Source organism: Myotis lucifugus, unplaced genomic scaffold, assembly GCF_000147115.1.
Source record: "Myotis lucifugus unplaced genomic scaffold, Myoluc2.0 scaffold_134, whole genome shotgun sequence".
In the NCBI taxonomy this organism is placed as follows: Eukaryota; Metazoa; Chordata; class Mammalia; order Chiroptera; family Vespertilionidae; genus Myotis; species Myotis lucifugus.
In genome coordinates this window covers 124992-146833 of record NW_005871182.1, presented here as the reverse complement: position 1 = coordinate 146833, position 21842 = coordinate 124992, and the positions used below count along the sequence as shown (strand labels likewise).

At 39.6% G+C, this 21842-nt stretch overlaps 1 protein-coding gene and 1 non-coding gene across 2 annotated transcripts in view; both read right to left on the bottom strand.

Moving 5' to 3' along the window:
• Positions 1 to 20576, bottom strand: part of WDR43 (WD repeat domain 43) — a 38013-nt gene extending 17437 nt beyond the window's left edge. Inside the window, 7 exon segments of the mRNA XM_006094335.3 lie at positions 811 to 875; positions 1369 to 1471; positions 5180 to 5319; positions 6555 to 6675; positions 12232 to 12353; positions 14482 to 14619; positions 20320 to 20576. Of these exon segments, the coding sequence (XP_006094397.1) occupies positions 811 to 875; positions 1369 to 1471; positions 5180 to 5319; positions 6555 to 6675; positions 12232 to 12353; positions 14482 to 14619; positions 20320 to 20544 (914 nt within the window). The 5' untranslated portion in view covers positions 20545 to 20576.
• Positions 5619 to 5702, bottom strand: LOC111827122. Its single transcript, XR_002830625.1, has one exon. It is a non-coding gene; the product is annotated as a small nucleolar RNA SNORD53/SNORD92 (small nucleolar RNA).
• Positions 20577 to 21842: the final 1266 nt, after the last annotated feature.

Sequence of the window (21842 nt, the reverse complement as noted above, 5' to 3'; positions counted from 1 at the left end):
CTATGTAAATTAAGGCATCAAATTATTAACAATTACCTCTAGAGAGTAGAATTCAATAGAGGGAGACTTGGGTTATAATTGTCCCTATAGCCTGAATATTTTAAAATAAGCGTATACTGCTTTCACAAGTAGTATATATTTAAACAAATTACTATACTAGGATTATAAAAGGAAATATTAACTGACAATAAAAAGTTTAAACTATTTTAAAGTTTAACATAATTATGCACATGACTGAGTTCCAACCATGTTTATAGTGTATGGAAAAGGTTGGCAAACATTCGGTAAAAAACCAGGCAGCAAATATTTTAGTTCTGGGAGGCCACATGTGGGCTCTATTGGGTTTGGCCTCCAGCCCATAATTTACTGACCCTTAATCTGACTACTATACATCCTACCAGCAACAGTCCCCTCTGTCCACCAAACACTAGCATCGCCATGCTTCACTGATCCACGTGTGTGGTGAGGGGAAGCACTATCAGAGTTAGAAATTAAAGCTTCACCAAAAGTTCACAAGCAAAAATCTCCAAATAAACCACTTTCTTTTAAAGTTTATCTTTACAACTACCAACATTTACTAAGTGTGCATCACAGAAAGCCATTCTCCTAACCACAAACATGAAGAAATGATTCACAATGCCAAATTCTTGAGTTCTCACTGGGAATGTATGTAGTCATATGGGTAAAGAATTAAGGATGCTTTCAAAACAATCTAACTGAAAATATAACGCAAAGAATATTGAGGTGCGAGTATAGAGAAGTAACAAGTCAGGGAAGGAAAATTTCTGACATAAGAAAATTCTTACTTACCCATTTAATATGTGTTCAAAAAGATGAACTTGACCATCTCTGCAAACAACAGCTAACTTAACAGGCTAAAAGAAAAAATGGGTCATAAATAAACTTCAGTCTACTCTAATGGACAATTACTTTCATACTACACTTAAAAAACCCCAGAGAGAAAGTCAGAACAGCAGGATGCACAGTTGTAGCATTTAAAAATAATTGCTGTCTTCAAAGTAACAATTCAAGTTGTTGTCAAGCTTATAAATAAAAGTTTTTAGGCCAAGAAGATAACACAGTCAAGGAGAATGCAGCTTGGAGGTTAGAGGAGTGCAAAAGCAGACAACAGGAAACTGGTAGCCCCGCGTGTAATAGACAGGATTGCTCAAAGTGCCACTGCACCTGGTCCCTTCCTCTCAGGAGAGCTGACCAGTGGCCTAATGGTTACTTCAAACCATCTAAGAAGATTTTTGTCATATTTCATTCTCCCTCCCCCTCTTTCCCTATTCATTAAATCATCAAAACCCCAATTTTAAAAATATTTGTGAAATCAGAAAACAAATCCTCAAAAATTGAGCCATTTACCTCTTCTTTGTTTTCTGACAAAGTCAAGTCAATATAGATAGGTTCATCTGTGACTGTGAAAGACATCACTGCATTCTTCTGTTTGTTTTCTGACCGGACCTGCCTAGATAACAAAACTGATATTAGGTAGTAAAACAATTTTTTTTTAAAGGCAAACACCAAAAAGGAGTCACAGCATTAGATCCCCAATAGTTTTTCATTTTTTAAAACCTAATAAAGTGACTAAAGATAAAAATAAGAGAAGCACTTGTATCACTACTATATAACATGGTTACCTGGGAAAAGAGAAAGCATTAATGCATTTCTGGCAGATTTTAACAATGCATAACATTCTCTATTTTTTTTCCATTAACCTATTTGTCTATCTGGATTGATGCCAATACCACATTGTCTTCATTACTGTAGCATGACAAGTTTTGAAATCAGATGAGTCCTCCAACATTTTCCTTCTTTTTCAAATTTGTTTTGGCTATCTATGTCCTTTGCATTTCCATTTGAATTTTAAAATCACATTGTCAATTTCTACTTGAGTCTGCTGGGATTTTGACTAGGTTTGCACTGAATCTATAGGTTAATCTAATAACATCACAGCAATACTGAGAGTCCAGTAATGTGTGCGCGTGTGTGCGCACACAAATGCTCCTCATTATTTATTCATTTCTTACTTAAAATTCACCTACTTGCTAAAACTTACTTGTAAACCTCAAACTCAATATTTGTGGAGCTTTCATGGTCTTTAACAGTCGCCCACCATTCACAAGGATAAACAAGGCTATGCTCTGCCTTCTTATTTCAGCTCTGATACTATTAAGTCCTTTTCCTCTGCTGCATCTTTTGCTTTTGTGCTTTCTATTGGTGATTTTACTGTTCAAGTAAAGTGTTGTCTAGTGTAACTAAGAGCAAAAAAGCTGTGATATGCATTATAGAGGAAATGTCTGTGTTAGGTAAACTCTGTTCTGACAAGAGTCAACCAACAATAGACAGAGGCATATCTTAAAGACACTGTGTGTTCAGCTCCAGATCACCGCAATAAAGCAGGTACAGCAATATAGCAAGTTGTGCTGGTGGAACCATCTGTGAAGTACAATAAAGCGAAGCATGATAAAATAAGGTGTGTGTAAAATTGGGTATCTTTAAACAGAAACACACATAAAACAAGATTACATACTGATTAGATGACAAAAATGTGACCAGAGAGGGTTGCAGAAACCTAAACCTGTTATTTCCCTGAGGAGTAAATAGTTCAGTATCACTAAATCAGTGCTCATGAGAACTTTGTACAAAATAATTACAGTGAATAACGAGAATTGACTCTATGTGTATACACACATATATGTGCAAAACCAAATCAATGGAGATAGTCTTTCAACAAGGTGTACTGGGACCACCAGTAGACAATCTATCAATATTTTTGTCTACAAGAAAATTAAGAGAATTGACAAATTCTAAGTTTTTCAAACAAGATTCATTCTAACTTGGACATTCATATTAGACATGTTCAAAATTACTGCCATCAGACCACTATTTACAGAAGAACTGCTATCTTAGCCCAACGATCGGAGATAGTACTATCTATACTAATAAATGCCTAGGTCAGTGGTCGGCAAACCCATTAGTCAACAGAGCCAAATATCAACAGTACAACGATTGAAATTTCTTTTGAGAGCCAAATTTTTTAAACTTAAACTATATAGGTAGGTACATTGTTATTAACTTAATTAGAGTACTCCTAAGGCCTTTGCTAAAAACGTCCTCAATCTGATTGAGGTACGTTCGCTGAGGTCGACCCCTTCCAACTCCCCATCCACACTTGTCTTGTATACTTGTTTCATCTATCTCCTTTCGTTCATCCTCTCTATATGTCCAAACCATCTCAACATACCTTTCTCAATCCTCGACACTACATCTTCTTTCACTCCACAACGTTCCCTAAAATTAACTTAATAAACTTTAGTTAAAGTTTTAAGTCAACTTCGCACTTATGTGCGCGCCCGCACGTGGTATTTTGTGGAAGAGCCACACTCAAGGGGCCAAAGATCCCACGTGGCTCGCGAGCCGCGGTTTGCTGACCACTGGCCTAGCTAGGTGGTCCTTGTGCGCGACATCATCACAAGATGGCTGTGTGCACAGTGGAGGTGGGGCCGGGCAGCGGCTCCGCTCCGCGCTGTGAGGCCAGGGGGTCCCATGGCTCCACGCAGCTCGGAGGAAGCCGGTACCGGCGTTTCCGCCGCCTTGCATGGAGGCAGCTGATGGGGCCAGCAGGGGAGGGCAGTTGGGGGCGACCAGACCGGCAAGGGAGCGGACAGGAGGCGATCAGGCTGGCAGGCAGAAGCCGTTTGGGGCAATCAGGCAGGCGGACAGTTAGGAGCCAGCAGTCCCGGATGGTAATTATCAGGGAATTTTAGGTTCACTGTTCTACCAAAAAACAAAGTTTTCATAGATGGCCTTATTGAGCAGCCTTTCAACATGGGTTTTTTACGTTTATCCCTGTTACTAGGAAGCTCACAGGATCTAAACACAACAGAAATCACCTTTTCTTTTACAGAAGAAATTTTGTAGCCAGAGACCCTTAGGTCTGGGGGTAAAACAAACAGGTAAAACATTTAAGTCAGAACCCCCTTAGTAATGTCAGAAGACCTTGGTGGCAGAATTTAGCTTTTTGGCATTACTAATTCCTTATGTAAGTGTTAAACCCTCAAGAACGAAAAGAAATCACATCAATAGGTACTCCTCAAACATCAGACACAGAATAGAAAACCAATGTAATCTGCCCAGCCCATGTTGCTCAGTGGTTGGGCATTGACCCAGGAACCAAGGGGTCACAGTTCAATTCCTGGTCAGGGTACATGCCCCAGGTTGTAGGCTCAATCCCCAGTACGGGGCATGCAAGAGGCAGCCAATCGATGGCATTTCTCTCTCATCTATGTTTCTATCTATCCCTCTCCCATCCTTTCTGTCTAAAAAAATCAATAAAAACACATATTTTTTTTAATATATATATTTTATTGATTTTTTACAGAGAGGAAGGGAGAGGGATAGAAAGTTAGAAACATCGATGAGCGAGAAACATCGATCAGCTGCCTCCTGCACACCCCCTACTGGGGATGTGCCCGCAACCAAGGTACATGCCCTTGACCGGAATTGAACCCGGGACCCTTGAGTCCGCAGGCCGACGCTCTATCCACTGAGCCAAACCAGTCTGGGCTAAAAACATATTTTTTAAAAAAGAAAAGCAAACCAATGTAATCTGATTGAAAAACTACTTCTATATTTTAAATCTCTATTTTGTCCATGAATAGCCGGTTGAAAAAAAGTTAACTTCATCATCAGATGATGCCATAAAATCCAATAAATTCCACGTATTTCTTAAATTTGAAAACTTTTTGATGGTACTTTAATACAAAATTAATTTTTACTTTTAAAAGTAGTTCCAAAAACATAGTCAAGTAGTTTGATGTCCTCAGCAAATCATCAGTAAATAAACATTACTGTACTAACCCAGTAGTCAGTCATCTATTTCAACAAACTCAGATTTTCCTGAAAATTTTTAAAGGTTACTTTTAAATTGCCCACTCATAAAAATATTGAGCCTACACCTCTAAAGAATGGAGGAAGTTTTATTATACAGTGCTCTTAAATTTTCCTGATATAGGTCAGTTTAAGGCAGGCTCAATTCTTCATTACAAGTCAATATAAATCTAACATCGACTACAATAAAGCAAATCTCATATTCATCATTTATATTAACCATATAAGCTGTGATGGATTCTTTCAAGGCAAAGTTACCTCCCAAATCCAAAAGATTACGTACCAGACATTAAGTAACCGGTCATGTACTGCTCCAGATAAAAAATAAAGACCTGAAATTCCATCAAATGGCTGGCTCTCATTAGGAGGTCTGACAGTAGTGAACATAAGTGATGAAACCGGCGTTGCATGTCCCGTGAAGTGCTAAAAAAAAAAAAAAAGTTGTATCATGTTTATGAGGATATAAAACAGTAAAAAAGTTAAGAGTCCATATGTATCATAAGACATATCTGAAATCAGAGCTCCAGACTAAAGTTAACAAATTTAATTCTAAGAACTTAGGTTATTTGTGCTATATTCTCACTTCTTAAAAAGTCCATCAGAAAATAATAAAAATTAAGATGCTCCTTTGAACTCCCATGACAATACTCCACTACCTGTGGTTCTGCCATTTTTGAGTTAAAGATCCACTTAATTCTATCAATTTTTAAAGGGCTGATAAGGTGCTCAGACACAGCCAAGGAATTGTAGGTCTTCATTTACTCTCAGTGAGTCGAAACCACAATTTTAAGGCATCATCACAGCACCAAAAGTTCAGTAACCCCTGAGAACACTCAAATCTAAAACTAATCTTCAGTTAAATACTTTAAGTGGACCAAATGCTGGATGCAAGCTAGAAATCAACATCACTAAATCATTGCATACTAGAGTAAAAGATTTTTAATTATAATTCCACTCTTTTCGTCTATTCATTTTCCCAATGCATGTGGAGTGGACATGTATAACCTATTTAATATTTAACATCAACAAGCCAGATTTGGAGGCTAACTTTTGTCTATTAATTCTACTATTTGATATGTTTAAAAATAAAGAATCTGTTTTAAAATGTTTTTATTGCCCTAACCTGTTTGGCTCAGTGGATAGAGCATCGGCCTGCGGACTCAAGGGTCCCGGGTTCGATTCCGGTCAAGGGCATGTACCTTGGTTGCGGGCACATCCCCAGTGGGGAGTGTGCAGGAGGCAGCTGATCAATGTTTCTCTCTCATCGATGTTTCTAACTCTCTATCCCTCTCCCTTCCTCTCTGTGAAAAATCAATAAAATATATAAAATAAATAAATAAAATGTTTTTATTGATTTTTAGGTAGAGAGAAAGGGAAAGGGGGGATAGAACCATCAATGATGAGAGAAAATCATTGATCAGGTACCTCCTGCACGCCCCCTGCCCCCTAGTGGGGATCGAGCCAGCAACCCAGCATGTGCCCTGACCAGGAATCAAACTCAGGATCTCTTGGTCCATGGGACAATGCTCAATCCACTGGCCACACAAGCCAGGCAAGAATCTGTATTCTTAAAATAATATACTATGGCTCATAACCTCTGATTTCTCCATACTTACTTTAGATGACTATTATGCTTACAAATAATTTGATTCACTCACTCTGTAGAGTTCTTTGGTCTCCAAAACCCATAGTTTGATTGTTCGACCAGCTGAAAGCAACATCTTTCCATCTGGGCTGATACACAGGGAACTAACGCTGCTATTGTCACCTTTCCATTTGCTGTATTGTGAAGAGAAACAAAAATATCTCAATACAGAGGAAACTTTACTCAAAGCAAAAACATAACAAAAGACAAATCAGACATTAAAAATACCAACTAAGGTTCAATGCCAAATTGCATTCCCTAAAAGCTTATGTCAAGAAACTAACCTTGAACATATCACTAAGGTAAAGCCTCCCTGATAAGATTGGTTCTTAAAAGGTATCAGGAAATGGTAAAGAGATGTTAAGAATGTAAAATGGGTAGTTGCATACCCTGTGATCCATAAGGTGGATTTTGTTAATGCCAAGAAATTACCATGCTGGCTGGACCTCTGCAAGTCCATCCTATCTCCCCCCTGCCCCCCCACCCCCTGCCATGGTTCCTACATACTCTGGAGAGCTGGTTTTTTATATATATATATATATATATATATATATATATATATATATATATATATATATATATATATAAAACATATATATATATATATAATATATATTTATTGATTTCAGAGAGGAAGAGGGAGAGAGAGAGCTAGAAATATCAATGATGAGAGAGAATCATTGATAGGCTGCCTCCTGCACCCCCCCCCCCCCCCCCACACACACACACTGGGGATCGAGCCCGCAACTCGGGCATGTGCTCTTGACCAGAATCGAACCTGGGACCCCTCAGTCCGCAAGCCGACGCTCTATCCACCGAGCCAAACCAGCTAGGGCTGGAGAGCTGGCTTTTTAAAAAATATGTATATTTTTATTGATTTCAGAGAGGAAGGGAGAGATATAAACACCAATGATGAGAGAGAATCATTGATCGGCTGTCCCCCACCTCCCCCCACATGCCTCCTATTGGGGATTGAGCCCGCCACCTTCAGCATGTGCCCTGATAAGGAAGTGAACCGTGACCTCCTGGTTCATAGGTTAACACTCAACCACTGAGCCACACTGGCTGGGCTGGAGAGCTGGCTTTTAATTTACCTAATAATACAAATGACTCCTCAACCAAAAAGGTTATTTTATCCCAAATCCACAGAGATGAGCCCCATCTGATAGGGTAAATTAGTTGTAGATGATTCCTTTTTAATACCTCAAATACAATTAGTAACGTGAGTCTTTGCAGTTTGCTGCACACATTAATACTGTCATAGGCAGCAGGGAGCTGAGCTATTCACTTATAAAGCAAGAAATAATAGTAGCAAACTTATGACCAAAAGAGGTTAACTCTAAAGTGAAAGAAAATGTATTGCTCTACCAATCACATTGGAATGTCAAATTACTCATTTGAAAAAAACTTAAGATTCCTACCTTATAATATATGCACATAAGACTTACTAAAAATAAGTTCTGAAAAATTTATAGAACCAACTTTATAATCCTGGGGTTAGGACAGGTTTTCCAAAGCAATTACAAACCAGAACTCATAAAGGAAAAAAAAAATTACCTGATTTATACCTGTACCACAAAATAAGTGATAAAATAAAAGCAAAGGCTAGGAGAAAATATTATACATATATACTAGCTCCACTGGCATGGCTCAGTGGTTGAGTGTCGACCTATGAACCAGGAGGTTACGGTTCGATTCCCTGTCAGGGCATATGCCCAGGTTGCGGCCTCAATCCCCAGTGTGGGGCATGCAGGAGGCTGCAGATCAATGATTCTCTCTCACCATTGATGTTTCTATTTCTCTCTCCCTCTCCCTTCCTCTCTGAAATCAACAGAAATATATTTCTTTAAAAAGAAAATGCCAGCACAGAGCTAATATCATCACCACTTCCTCCACCCGCTCCCCCATTAAGAGCTTTGCAAACCAAAATGTAACCCTCCTATATCAGCATCACCTGAAAATTTGTTAGAATTACGTATTTCCAAGCCCCAACCTAGACCTACTAAATCAGATCTGTATGCACAAGTACTGTATATGCAGAGCAGAGCTTGAAAAGCACTAGATCAGAAGACTCCACTCTGGGAAATGTGATTGGTTCCAGAGGAATGTCCCACACACTGAAATCTGAAGGCCGCCCAATCATGCTACAAATGAAGTCCAACAAATGAGCCACACAACACACACAGTCCTTCCAGTAAGATTTTTAATGTTTCATTTTCAAAAGCAACAACCAGCCAAAGACCTGCACTCATTTGAAGATGCCTTTCACATTAAAGACAGAGACTGAAATCAAACAAAACACAAGGGACAAAAGAAATAAACTTTAAATCCTATAACTAATATCTTTAGTTAGAATATAGTAAGTGCATAAAAGGAGCATGATGCAACAAAAAATAGCTCCTGTAAGTTGAAAAATATGGTAAGAGAAATTTTAAAATTTAATAAAAAATTTGGAAGATAAAATTGAAAAAATTCCCCAGCTAACAGAAGAGAAAGACAAAAGAGAAAAAATAAGAGAGAGAAAAAAAATACAAATCTTAGAGCAGTAGTCCAGGAGATATAAAATCTAAACAACAGTGAATTTAAGAGAATGATTGAAAAAAAATTATAACAACAACAACAAAACCACAGAGGGGACGAATATAGTAAAGAAAATTGAAGAATACAGATTTCCAGGCTAAATGGCCTCCCAAATTCCAATATAATTCAGTGATTAACGAAAAAAAATCTCAGGATATTTTAGAGTACTAAGGATAATTAACACTGAAAGCTATAAAACCAATGAACCAATGCTTCAAAATCCTGAGGGAAAATTATTTCCAACTTAAAATTATTTATCTTTAAACTATGAATCAACTGTGAGGCTAGAATAATGACTCCCGTGAGCAAGCAAAATTTCAATAAATTTACCATCCATGCACCCTTTCTTAGTAAGTTTCACCAAAAGAAAGGAGCAAAAAGACCCCGAATAGCCACAGCAATCCTGAGAAAGAAGAACAAAGTTGGAGGGATCACAATACCAGATATCAAGCTATATTACCAAGCCACAGTTCTCAAAACTGCCTGGTATTGGCTAAGAACAGACATAGACCAATGGAACAGAACAGAGAACCCAGAAACCGATCCAAGCCATTACGCTCAATTCATTATTGACAAAGGAGGCAAGAGCATAGAATGGAGTCAAGAAAGTCTCTTCAATACATGGTGCTAGGAAATTTGGTCAGATACATGCAAAAAAAAAAATGAAACTAGATCACCAACTTACACCATACACAAAAACAAACTCAAAATGGCTAAAGAACTTAAATGTAAGATGGGAAACTATAAAAATCCTGCAAGACTCCATAGGCAGCAAAATAGCAGACATACGTTGTAGCAATGTCTTTACCAACACAGCTCCTAGGGCAATGGAGACTAAGAAGAAAATAAACAAATGGGACTACATCAAAATAAAAAGCTTCTGCACAACAAAAGAAACCATCAACAAAACAACAAAAAAGCCCACTGCATGGGAGGACATATTTGCCAATGCTATTTCAGATAAGGATTTAATCTTCAAAATTTACAGAGAACTCATACAACTTAACAAAAGGAAGATAAACAATCCAATAAAAAAATGGGCAAAGGACATAAATAGACACTTTTCGAAAGAGGACATACAGAAGGCCCAGAGACACATGAAAACATGCTCGAAGTCACTAATCATCCAAGAGATGCAAATCAAAACAAAAATGAGATACCATCTCACACCTGTCAGAATGGCTATCATCAATAAATCAACAAACGACAAGTGCTGGCGAGGATGTGGAGAAAAAGGAACCCTTGTGCATTGTTGGTGGGAATGCAGACTGGTGCAGCCACTGTGGAAGACAGTATGGAGTTTCCTCAAAGTTAAAAATGGAACTCCCATTTGACCCAGTAATCCCACTTCTAGGACTCTATCCCAAGAAACCAGAAACCCCAATCAGAAAGGATATATGCACCCCTATGTTCATAGCAGCACAATTTACAATAGCAAAGATTTGGAGGCAACCTAAGTGCCCATCAGCAGATGAGTGGATCGAAAAATTGAGGTACATCTACACAATGGAATACTACGCCACTATAAAAAAGAAGGAACTTTTACCATTTTGCAACAGCATGGATGGAACTGAAGAGCATCATGCTAAGCGAAATAAGCCAGTCGGAGAAAGATAAATATCATATGATCTCACTCATATAGGGGGGTACAATGATCACATAATTTGATGAACAAAAATAGATCCAGAAACAAATGGCGGGGTGGAGGGGTGGGGGAGCAACCAAAGGACTTGTATGCGTGCATATTAGCATAATCAATGGACAGAGACACTGGAGTGGTGGGGGCTTCCCCATTATGGGAATGCCTGGGGGGGGGGGGGGGGGGGTTCAATCAGGGAAAAAGGAGACATGTAAAACTTTAGACAATAAATAAAAAAATTAAAAATTGAATAAACTTGGTTTTATGGAGGGAAAAAAAAAAGGAGCAAACCAACAATGAAACATGGAATTTAGGAAATAAAGGCTACATCTGACAAGAGAATTTTCAAGATGACGGAGAAAGGAAATCCCAGGACAACTGTTCAGCAGACCCTCCAAGGCAGAAGTCCTCCAAGAAATAAATGTAATTGGAGGAAAGCCTCCAATAAATAATAAAATTGATGTGTCTAAAAATAACTGAGAATTATGCTACTATAGAAGTGAGAATGAAATGACAGGTATATACAAACCTAAGCAAATGCACAGTAAGTCCCTCAAACTAACTTCTTCCAATATATTCTAGACATTGGTGACAGATTACTTTTTTCCAAAGCATTATTTTGGTTACTTTATTTCCAAGACACTGCCCTTCACTGACTCTCTCCTGCTTACCAAATAGTTGTTTGTGGTTTTTACCTGCCACTTAAGGCCAGACTCTTAAGATACTTTGGTTCATACCCTCTACCAGAAAACTCTAATATGTCCCTCATCTAAGTACTCTACTCCGTTCTAAGAAAATATCTCACTTCCTTTTCTCCTAGCCTTTGCCATTTCCCCACCTTCCTTTCCCCATCCTTGGAAGGATTCTCCCAGCCTTTTCTATCCAAATCTTATCTATTCTAGAAAGCCCAACAGAAATCTCTACTCTTCCACCAGGCCTTTCCAACACTACCCTACGCATGTGACCAGTCATCACATGCTATCTGATGACATCTCTTGCGCAGTTATCTTTTATACCATTATTTAACTTTTATGTATGCAAGATTTCATTAAAAGTTCCTTGCCTAGCTGATGTGGCTCAGTGGATTGAGTGTTGTCCTATGGACTAAGAGGTCGCAGGTTCGGTTCCCGGTCAAGGCACATGTCCGGGTTGCGGCCTTGTTCCCCAGTAGGGGGTGTGAGGAGGCAGCCAATCAATGATTCTCTCATGGATGTTTTTATCTCTCTCTCCCTACCTCTCTGAAATAAATAAAAATATATTTTTTAAAGTTCCTTGAGAAGAGTCTATAGCCTTATAGACTCTTAAGCCTATAAGAGTGGCAACATTCCCTAATATGCCCAATATCAAATTTTACTTATAGCAAGAATACAATATTGGGGAAAAATAAAAAAGAACACAGTCTTGATTTGTCAAATTCTAATGTATCTCCAAGTCACTCCTCCAATACTGCAGAACCATCAATGTTACTCACCACTTTACTTTGCACGTCTGTGTATTCCATTCCACAATATGTTTATCATCTGAACAACTATACAAACAGCCGTTGTCTCGATGCCACTGTATGCAATTGACTTTGTTGTCATGTCCACCGCTCTGTAAATTTAAAAAAAGGAGATTAAAGGAAAAAAATCTCATATGCACCCTGGAATTATCACTAAACAGTTAACTAAAACATTAGGCTTAGGTTAAACTAAAAACACCTACATCTGTTTCCAACATCAAAAATGAGATGAATCAGCCATAACTTCATCAAATGCTAACCTTCCCTTCTCTGCTAGAAAAACATACTTCTACATGCTAAGTTAAAGGATCCTAATCCTAACCACCACTGCTTTTAACAGTAATGCCACCATAAAGCATGGCACATAAAGTCCAATCCTAAGAGTTTAAAGTCAACATTTTAGATAAAAATCATGGCCAGTCAAAACTATCATTGAAAATCCTTTTTAAAAGGTGCCAAAACTCTCTCTCAATAAAGAAATCACTGTTATTTTCAGGCAAACACTAAATATTTCCTTGGGTCTTAGATATCATATTAATGATACTTCAAACATTCTAAACATGGCAAGATGCTCGCTTACTCAGAGGCACAAGATTAAAAAAAAATTTCATCACTTATCAAATTAGCTGTTTTTTGGTTAGTGTTACTGCTGTTTTAATGGGAATATTCAAAGGAGGCAATAATTCTATTGGTACTATCCTTCCATTGCTGATGTAAGTACAAATCAAGAAAACTCTTCCAGCAAGTATTTTTACACTATGTATAAAACGCCTTAATATTCAAAACCTTTGACTCATTAATTGCAGGTTAGTAATTCTGGGAATTCATGTAAGAAAAAAAATTAGCCGAAACCGGTTTGGCTCAGTGGATAGAGTGTCAGCCTGCGGACTGAAAGGTCCCAGGTTCGATTCCGGTCAAGGGCATGTACCTGGGTTGCGGGCACATCCCCAGTAGGAGATGTGCAGGAGGCAGCTGATCAATGTTTCTCTCTCATCCATGTTTCTAGCTCTCTATCTCTCTCCCTTCCTCTCTGTAAAAAATCAATAAAAATATATTTAAAAAAAAAAAAAAGAAAAGAAAAAAAAATTAGAACACCAAACATATATCAGAAACCACCTAAATAGTAATAGTTAAATCATTAAGGAACTATCCAATTTAATGGTATTTTAGACAGTCATTAAAAGTATTTATAAATAGTTCTTGACAAATATGAAAATTGTTTATGTTGTAATGGAATGGAAAATATCAGGATACAAAATAGATTAACAGACAACCCAAATGTACTTTTTAAACATATGCATAAAGCCAAGAAATATATAATCTATCAAATAGGACCTTTCAGTAATAGATTTAGGTATAAAATTTTTCACTTTTCAACATTATATAGTTCAAAATTATCCATAGGTAAGATGTTACTTAAAAAAGAAAACATTTACTCATATCTACAGAAAGCATTCCTATATAGTGAACACCAAAATATATATTGCAATAAATCTTGTCTGAAACAAAGTGTGTCAGAAGTTACTATCTTGCAGAGGTAAACCCTCACTTTGCTCTGCAATGCCAGGGCTGGCTTCTACAAACCATATTCTGTTTTGCCAGCTGGATGGCCAGGAGACTCCACCAATAAGGGGTGCTAAGGGAGACAAGGGACTTATTCCTTCCTGTCTCCCAGTTTGCATCACCCCACTGCTTCTTCAACCCAGCAGTGCCAATCTTTTTAGCAGTGGCTGAATGCATCTGTTCCAGCACTTGGAGAACCAGTTTCATCACCTCCCTTCAGAGACACCAGCAGTCAGCTGGAGCCCCCTCCTCAGAGTTCTGGACCCCGGGCCCATGGGGCCAACTCCTGCTCAAGAGACAGCACCACATGAAGAGCCACACTTGCTCAGCAGTAATTCCAACCATCTCCTTCGTTCTCTAACCTAGAGATGGAGGACTTCTTCCTGCAGTTGTTATCTGTGATACTTAGCATTCTTTTTGCCCTTTCTTGTTTTCAATTTAGTCAACATTTTTTCATATCCTGATGTATAAGAACAATGTTGCCTATCATAGCTATGATTAAATATTATGTTCAGAATTTTAAATGTGTTAGGGGCAGAAAAATGCATCCATAGTGCACCTGTAGCTCCTATAGCATATCTAAAAGTTTTTATTTAATAAATCTCTAATATACCAGTTTCCCTGCCATATCTTTATATCACATACACACATACTTACTACTAATTTACTGTGTAATTCTCCTTTTACTGTACTGTATAATAAAATACTACCAACTGCTGTACCAAGAGCCAACAAGTCAATCTGGTTACTTGTTTCTATAGGTTCTGATTTCCTTTTTTTCCTCTGGGGACTTTCCTAAAAATAAAAGAAAAAAAATGTTTAGTTTGTATTTTAAACACTGAAACATCATTAATGCACAAATGCAAATGCCCAATAGCCCACAAAGGAAATGTAATTGCTACTAAGTGACATTACTTAAAAAAAAAAGTGGAGGTAGGATTCCCACTTTCTCACTACTTAGGAAAAAAATCAATCCAACAGAAGAAGAGCTCCTAATTCTCGTCCCCCTATCTCCTACTTCCCTGGAAGGAAGGTGTCAAATAGAACAACTTGGTACGCTCTTGATATTCTCTTAACAGGGCCAATGCTCCAATCCCAAGCAGAGAGATGACAGACCCATACCTAAGTAGCCAACATCCCCCCTCCCACCTCATCTTTTCTTTCACATTCTAGCTTTGTTTTTAGGAAAACAGACACAAATGTTTTAATATTTATAAAATGCATTCACTTCAATTTGAGTGAAAAAATTGCTGTAACTAAAGAGCAGCACAGAGCTAGTCTAAAAGTTCCATGTTGTCTTGATTCCAATGACAGAAGAGGCACAAGTTTAAATCTAGTGTCAAAGGCGACAAGACTTGGATTTATTTCAAAAATGATAATAACAGCTGTCTGTCCATCAAAAGACAATCAATGATTCCAACTTCAGAGTACTATATTAGTTTATAATGCTGAAAAATTATAATTTCTGAACTTATCTTCCATGTTTGTAATTTCTTAAAATCAAAGCTTCCCAGCCTCTATTTTAGTATAAAGAAGCTGAGAAATCCATTCTTTTAGTGTAAAACAGACCAATACCCAAAGGGACATTTTCCCAGTACTGCACGATCTTTGCTCTATAGCACAAAAAAGCAGTCCAGGATACATAAAAATCTGCTCAACCCAAAACCCACCAATGAAAACTATGTTACCAGTGCATAAAGAATATCAAGGAGTAGATTTATAGAGCATTTTCCATGTTTTTCTTTATGTTATCTTATAGAGATGGTACATTTGAAAACTGATTCACTGGGCATACTTATCAACAACAATAAAAAAGATTTAACTAAAAATAGGTTAACGTTCTACACACAGAAAAAATAACACACATTTTGCAAGTCCTGAAAAATGTATCTACCTTCATAGACCCAAAAGAGATGTTACAATTAAAAGCTGAAATATAAATCAATCTGATAATCTCAAGAGTAACATTTAATTTGCTTGGAGCTTTGAAACTTTAGCACAAGGTTTGTCCTAGATCCCAGTTTCAGTTAAATGAATTTCTAAAGCCACATCTGAATGATCCCAGAAAGCATATGTGGTTTCGGCATATGGTTATGAACACAAATCCCTATTTCAGGTGAGGATAATGGGGGAAAGTATACCCATCTATTACTACCTCATCAGGAAACTCTCTAAGAGTCTAGAAATTATTTCTTCTGCTTTTGATTTTCCCAAATCAAATTAGAATTTATCTACACTGAGGTTTCTAACCTGTAAAACACAGGCTGGCCTAAATATATGCAATATGTTTTTCTGTGGATTTGCATTTAAAAGCACATAAATTTTAGAAATTAAACATTAACATATTCAAAGCCCTAGTTTCCCTATCAGCAAAATGTGTTTTTGGGAGAAGCAAGCAGAGTGAACAAGTGGCAGTAGTATTCAATTTTGAGGATTAACGATCTAAACCTAAATGTAATCTAATTAATTAATCTCAAAGAATTACTGACTCATGTATGTTTTCTCAGTGTTGGAAGATGTTTTTAAAAATAACTTCCCATTCAGCAGGATAAACATGTCTAAACATGTAATACATCAACCACTTAAGAAGTTTCAATAACCAATGTGCATTTTAGTGAACTCTAATATTTAAAATACTACCTCATTACTAAATATTTCTGAAACCAAAAGTTTAGTGTACCTAATGATTACAGTTTATGACAGGCCTTTGTTGGCATTTTCTATCTGAACCTGTTATTCCTGTGATCAAAAATTTCAATGGCTCCCCAGAGAAGAGTAAATCAACAACATAAACTAGCTGGCATTCAAAGCATCCCCAATTTGCCTCCAACTCATCTTTTCCAGCCTTATTTTCAATTCCATCCTTACATTACACTCCCTAATCACAAATAAACTTTCCCATTTTGCCTTTGCTTTTACCTGCACTTGGGAGGGGCCTTTTCCTACTCATCTCAATGATCATTTGGTTTTAAAAAAAATCTATCCATGCTTCAAGGTCTAACTCAAATATCGTGTCTCCACAAAAACCTCTTTTTCTTAAGGCACAAGTGATACTCTGCTTTGCACTTCAGATGCAATATATCTGAATTGTCTTTATTCTAGTCATGCTGTTTTGTTTCCTCTAACCTGCCTAGCACAATGTTTGTGCACATAAATTGTACACGTAAATGTATTAAGTAATGGAAAGGGTAGGCTAAAAATTTGGTTCCTATATGTATTTGTGATTGGAAAATCTGAGTTCCTGAAGGTACCAGGAGTGAAGACCAAAAGGATATGATTTTTTTAGATTAGAATCTTTCTCAATATGAAGGTGAAAGTGAGCTAAGCAATAAATACCCACACCAGTCTGAAGACAAATGATCAGAATTTGATCCAGAAGGCAATAAGGCTGAGTGAGAGACCGAATGGCACATGTACATAATTTATAAAAGCAAGACACAGTACAGATGTGGTGAAGACAGAAAAAAAAGCATATCCAGGTAATGTGAAGTCTGAATTTCACCAATTTAGTAATGACATTTTAGACTAGATCCCAGAATAAGAAAAGCGTTTACGTGGAGAGCCAGTGCATACTCATAAGAATGTGTATATATATAAGTGAAAGAAGTTTCACCAAAAATGTATCCTTTACCATGCAAAATACACCCTAATATTGTCTTATGCCATCACAACCCCCTAAATCTATTTCATAATCCACTAATGGATCAAAACCTATTTCTGAAAAATACTGACCTCTAGACACTTCAAATTATGCCAAAGTTTCAAGTTTCATTCTGCAATTAGTCTTCTATGCCATTTCTTGGCCTTAGTTGCTTCTCTGGCAAATGTTTCATGGACAGCAATGAACAAAATGTGTGCATTTTATATATAATTACATATAGTATTTATACAAAAAACCCCAATTACATTCTAATACAAAGGAACATCTATTTCTGCCAGTGGGATCCTATCTGCAGTTTACCTTCTTTTGACATTTGAATACTGGAGAGACCTTAAGACAGAGCATTGTACACACTGGACTGTGCTACATCTCTAAGGACAAGGAGTGGGGATGCTCAGCTCAGATTCTTCCCAGAAGTATCCTTTATGCTACTATGCTTGCCCTGTGCAATGTCTGAAATGCCATGTGCTTCATTCAGCAAGCCCTAAGCTGTGAGTGTGCTTTGCAGTGATAGCAAAACAGCATAAATACATTTACTGTGGTAGCCAATAGTAAACAAGGTCTACTTCTCCAGGCTCTATAGCAGAGAAGGAAAAAGAGAAAAGTTTGAAAGATTTAAGGGGGGAATGAAAGAGCAAGTCTGTTCCTAGATGGCTTAACCACTTATTGTGTGGCTTTGGCATATCACAGCCTTCGTTTATACACCTAAACCTGAGGAGCTCAAACAATAGCATCCATCCATAGTCCATCAATGTCTCCCTGTACTTTTCTTGTCATCATTAAAGGTCCTCTTCACTCGGGCTCCATCAACCAAATGGAAATGCCCAGCTACATAATATGTACAAAAACCCTTTAGAAACTACTATGGCATAAATGCAAAGTATTATAATCATTCTGTGACTGAGAACAAGAAGCAGCAGTCTAAATTTGCTACACATTTATGAACTGCTTTAACTCATTACCCTAGAAAAACAGCACCACCCCATTTTCTCTCCATTGATAACATCACCAAACTTTGTTCTTGGGTGGTGAATTGCCAATCACTGAAACATAGAGGGTATTCTTACAAACTGATTTTCATTGAGGAATGTAGCAGCAGTAAATGATAAATGAGTCCATACGGATCACTCATTGACTCATTCAATAATAGCAACTAGCCTTTATTGAGCACTCACTACATGCCAGACCATGCTACACCAGTCATAGTATCTCAACTCCAGTGGCCACAACTACTTTATTGGTTATTAAGGCTTTGGTGAAGTCATTTAAACTTTCTTAGTTCTGATTCTTAGTTTTAAGAAATGTAGTAACTTCAGGAGATTTCATAGAGTTGTGTGGCTAAAATGAGAGAATATAGGCAAAAGGATACGAAACCTATTTTTAATGTAACCCCTCACACTTTTCAATGAGGCCCTCAAAATTAAAGTGACTTGCTCAATGTGATAAAACCAAGTTTGAGTTGAGTCCCGGTTATGAAACTAAATCCGGATAGTTTTCTATTGTATTAGAGTGCTATATTTAATTTAAAACTATGACTTTTAACAGGAAATTTAAGACTAGATAAATGTTTTACTTCTGAGACATACAATGGGATTGTAAGTCTACAGGAAACCAGAATGGGCAAAAAAAAAATTTTGCCAGCCTAATATTAACTATTTGTTGCAGATAATGGAGAACTGAGCTCAATTTGTTGCTTTCTGCAAGTTGCTTAATTTTCCAGAGCCTGTTTCTTCTTCCCAAATATGTCAAAAAGTCAGTCTTTACCCTGCAGAACTAACCATGCAAATATAAGACTAATAACAACAAAACTTGTAGCACTTACACACCAAGAACTACTCTAAATGCTTTCCACATGAAATATGTAAACCTTCACAAACACTCTGTGAGGTGGGTACTATTAACTCCATTTTACAAATGGGGAACTAGACGAAGCTAAGCCTGGATGCACAGGAAGGCAGTCCAGCTTAGCTGCCGTTCCCACGTGCGTGAGAGTTACAGCAGATGCAGCGGTGACTCAACAGGGGGTGGCATCTTACCTGAGATGGATCCCTAGCAGTGAAAAGCCTTCCCTACGTCGGCAGTGACCCTTCTAAGACAAACTTCACCTGGACTCAATATTTAAGTTAAACTACTTCACTTTACCTCCACAGTTAAACCACTTCACTTTCCTTCCATATCCTAATACAGACTTCAGACCTGTTGGAAAGGATGCACACAAAGGGAAGTCGAGCCGATGTTAAAAGTAAAAAAGCAAGAAGGTTCAAGCGGCTGAGGATGGAAAGGAGCCTGGGAGAGTCAAGAGTGAGAGTCCCACGTCTTGGACGTGGAAGACAAACACGTGGTAAGCCGGCACCCCAGGGTGGGGTGCACGGAAGGAAACAGACTTGTTGATTCCAGCCGCCCGGGGCAAATCCGATGAGAGGGTAGTGAGTGAGTCCAGGAGCGGTGTAGCCCCGAAGTGGGGCTCTGTCAACAGCCAGGGCTCAGAAGATCGCGTTCTGTTAAGCGAGGCCCGGCAGCCGGAGGGGCCAGGGCCTCTGCGAACATGGCGGCCCGGAGACAGCGGGGCGAGGGCGAAGACCGCGTGGAGCCGCTGGTAGGGCTCCGGTCCACTGCCCGTCGGAGCGGGCCGAGCGCTCAGTCGCTGCCCTCTGGACAGCCCGCCGGGGACTGGCCGACGCGGGGGCCCACTTCCGCGCCGCCGCCACACGCAGTGCCTCCACGCCCCGGGCCACCCTAGAGCCCGCGAGACGCGGGCTACGGCCGAGGAGGTGAGGGGGGAGCCAGAGACGAGACGAGGCGGACGCCAACCCCCCACGATCAGACCGCTTTACCCTGGGCTGCAACCGCGTTGGCCCCCCAGGCTAGCACGTGCAAGTTCCAATGAAGTGTGTCGAAGGCACCTTATCAAGATGCAGCCGGTTGTTGGCTGTCTCCCACACTCGCAGGTGACCATCGGCAGACGCCAAAGCGAAGAAGGCCTGACTATGCGGGGAGAAGGCGCAGGGGACCCCCGCGGAAGACAGGGACTCGGTAACCCGGCCGCCACCCGCCGCCATTGCTGCTCGGCTCCGCGGCAGCCACGTGTTCGCTGGCGCGCGTGCGCACCGGCGCGGGGCGGGGCCTGAGGGAGGAAGTGGGGCGGAGGAAGTGGGGGCGGAGGGAGCCCGGGGAGTGGCTCTTCGCGACGCCAGAGAACGTGGGGCGGGCCCGACCTGCGGACGGTGGCCCGCTGAGTCCAATGCTAACTTGTACTAAGTAGCGTGGACGCGTGGGCTAACTGGACAGTGCGTTGCAGGGCAGGGCCCATTCCTTTAAAACAAAAGGGAGGTTTGGGTTGTTTATTTGTTTTTGAAACTGTTTCTTTTTCATCCACCTTATTTCCATTCTGTTTAAGAGTTTGTGGAAGAACAACTTAAGACCACGCAGTGGGTGTCCCTACCCGTTCAGCGGCCTGAGCAGTGGGGGCTGCAGAGCAGTCTTCTGTGGCAGGCCGAGTGCTGAGTCTTCAATAGGAAACTGCTGAATAGGCACAGAGGCACCTGCTCGTCATCAGACCCATCCCTGGCCTCGGGTTGAGCTGCAGTGAACTCCGGAGCTGGAGCAGCCCTTTCACCCTAAAATTCGCTCTCTTTTCAATCTCTCCAGGCTCTCTGTAGTAGAGATCAGGCATGACCTCCCATGGATGTTCACGGGAGATGGTGCCGCGCTTGCACAGAACTTCCCGAGCCAGCATCCACCACATTAGACCCACTGAGTGAGCTCCTTGCTGTTGCAAGGGCTGGCAAAGTCCACATAGCGCAGCGGAGAGTCTGCGTGACACAGCGCAGTGGTCGGCAGGTTATAATATAAGACGTGTCTGGGAGGAGCTGGTGGTCAGCGATAGATCAGTAATCACCAGGAGTCTCGGCTCCCGTAAGACTACCTGGGTGTGGTTAGTGAAGATTCCAGGAGTAAAGCAGCTGGCAGTAAGAGCGGCTCCAGTGGCAAACTCAGCTTGCTGGCCAGCATTCCTGGACGAGATGACACTGGCGTCAGCAGGGGTTTCAATGGCAACAGTGGCACGAACTGCCAGCAGGAGCCTCTCCCAGGTGCTCTTCAGATTTATGATGTAGATGCCATCACTTTTCCTTTTGTAGATGTGCTGTTCCATTTGGAAGTCAAGGTTGGTGCCACCTAAGTGGGTTCCTGCTGCAAGGAATTTAAGGACAGGACATCCTCCTCCTTCATTTGCAGGACATCAAGGTCTCTGGACATTGTGAAAGTTTCCATTTCAGTTATGTGGGAACTGAGAACAATGCCATATAGGTAGTGTAGAAAGCTGTTTTCTATTTTTTGTTTTTTAATCCTCACCCCA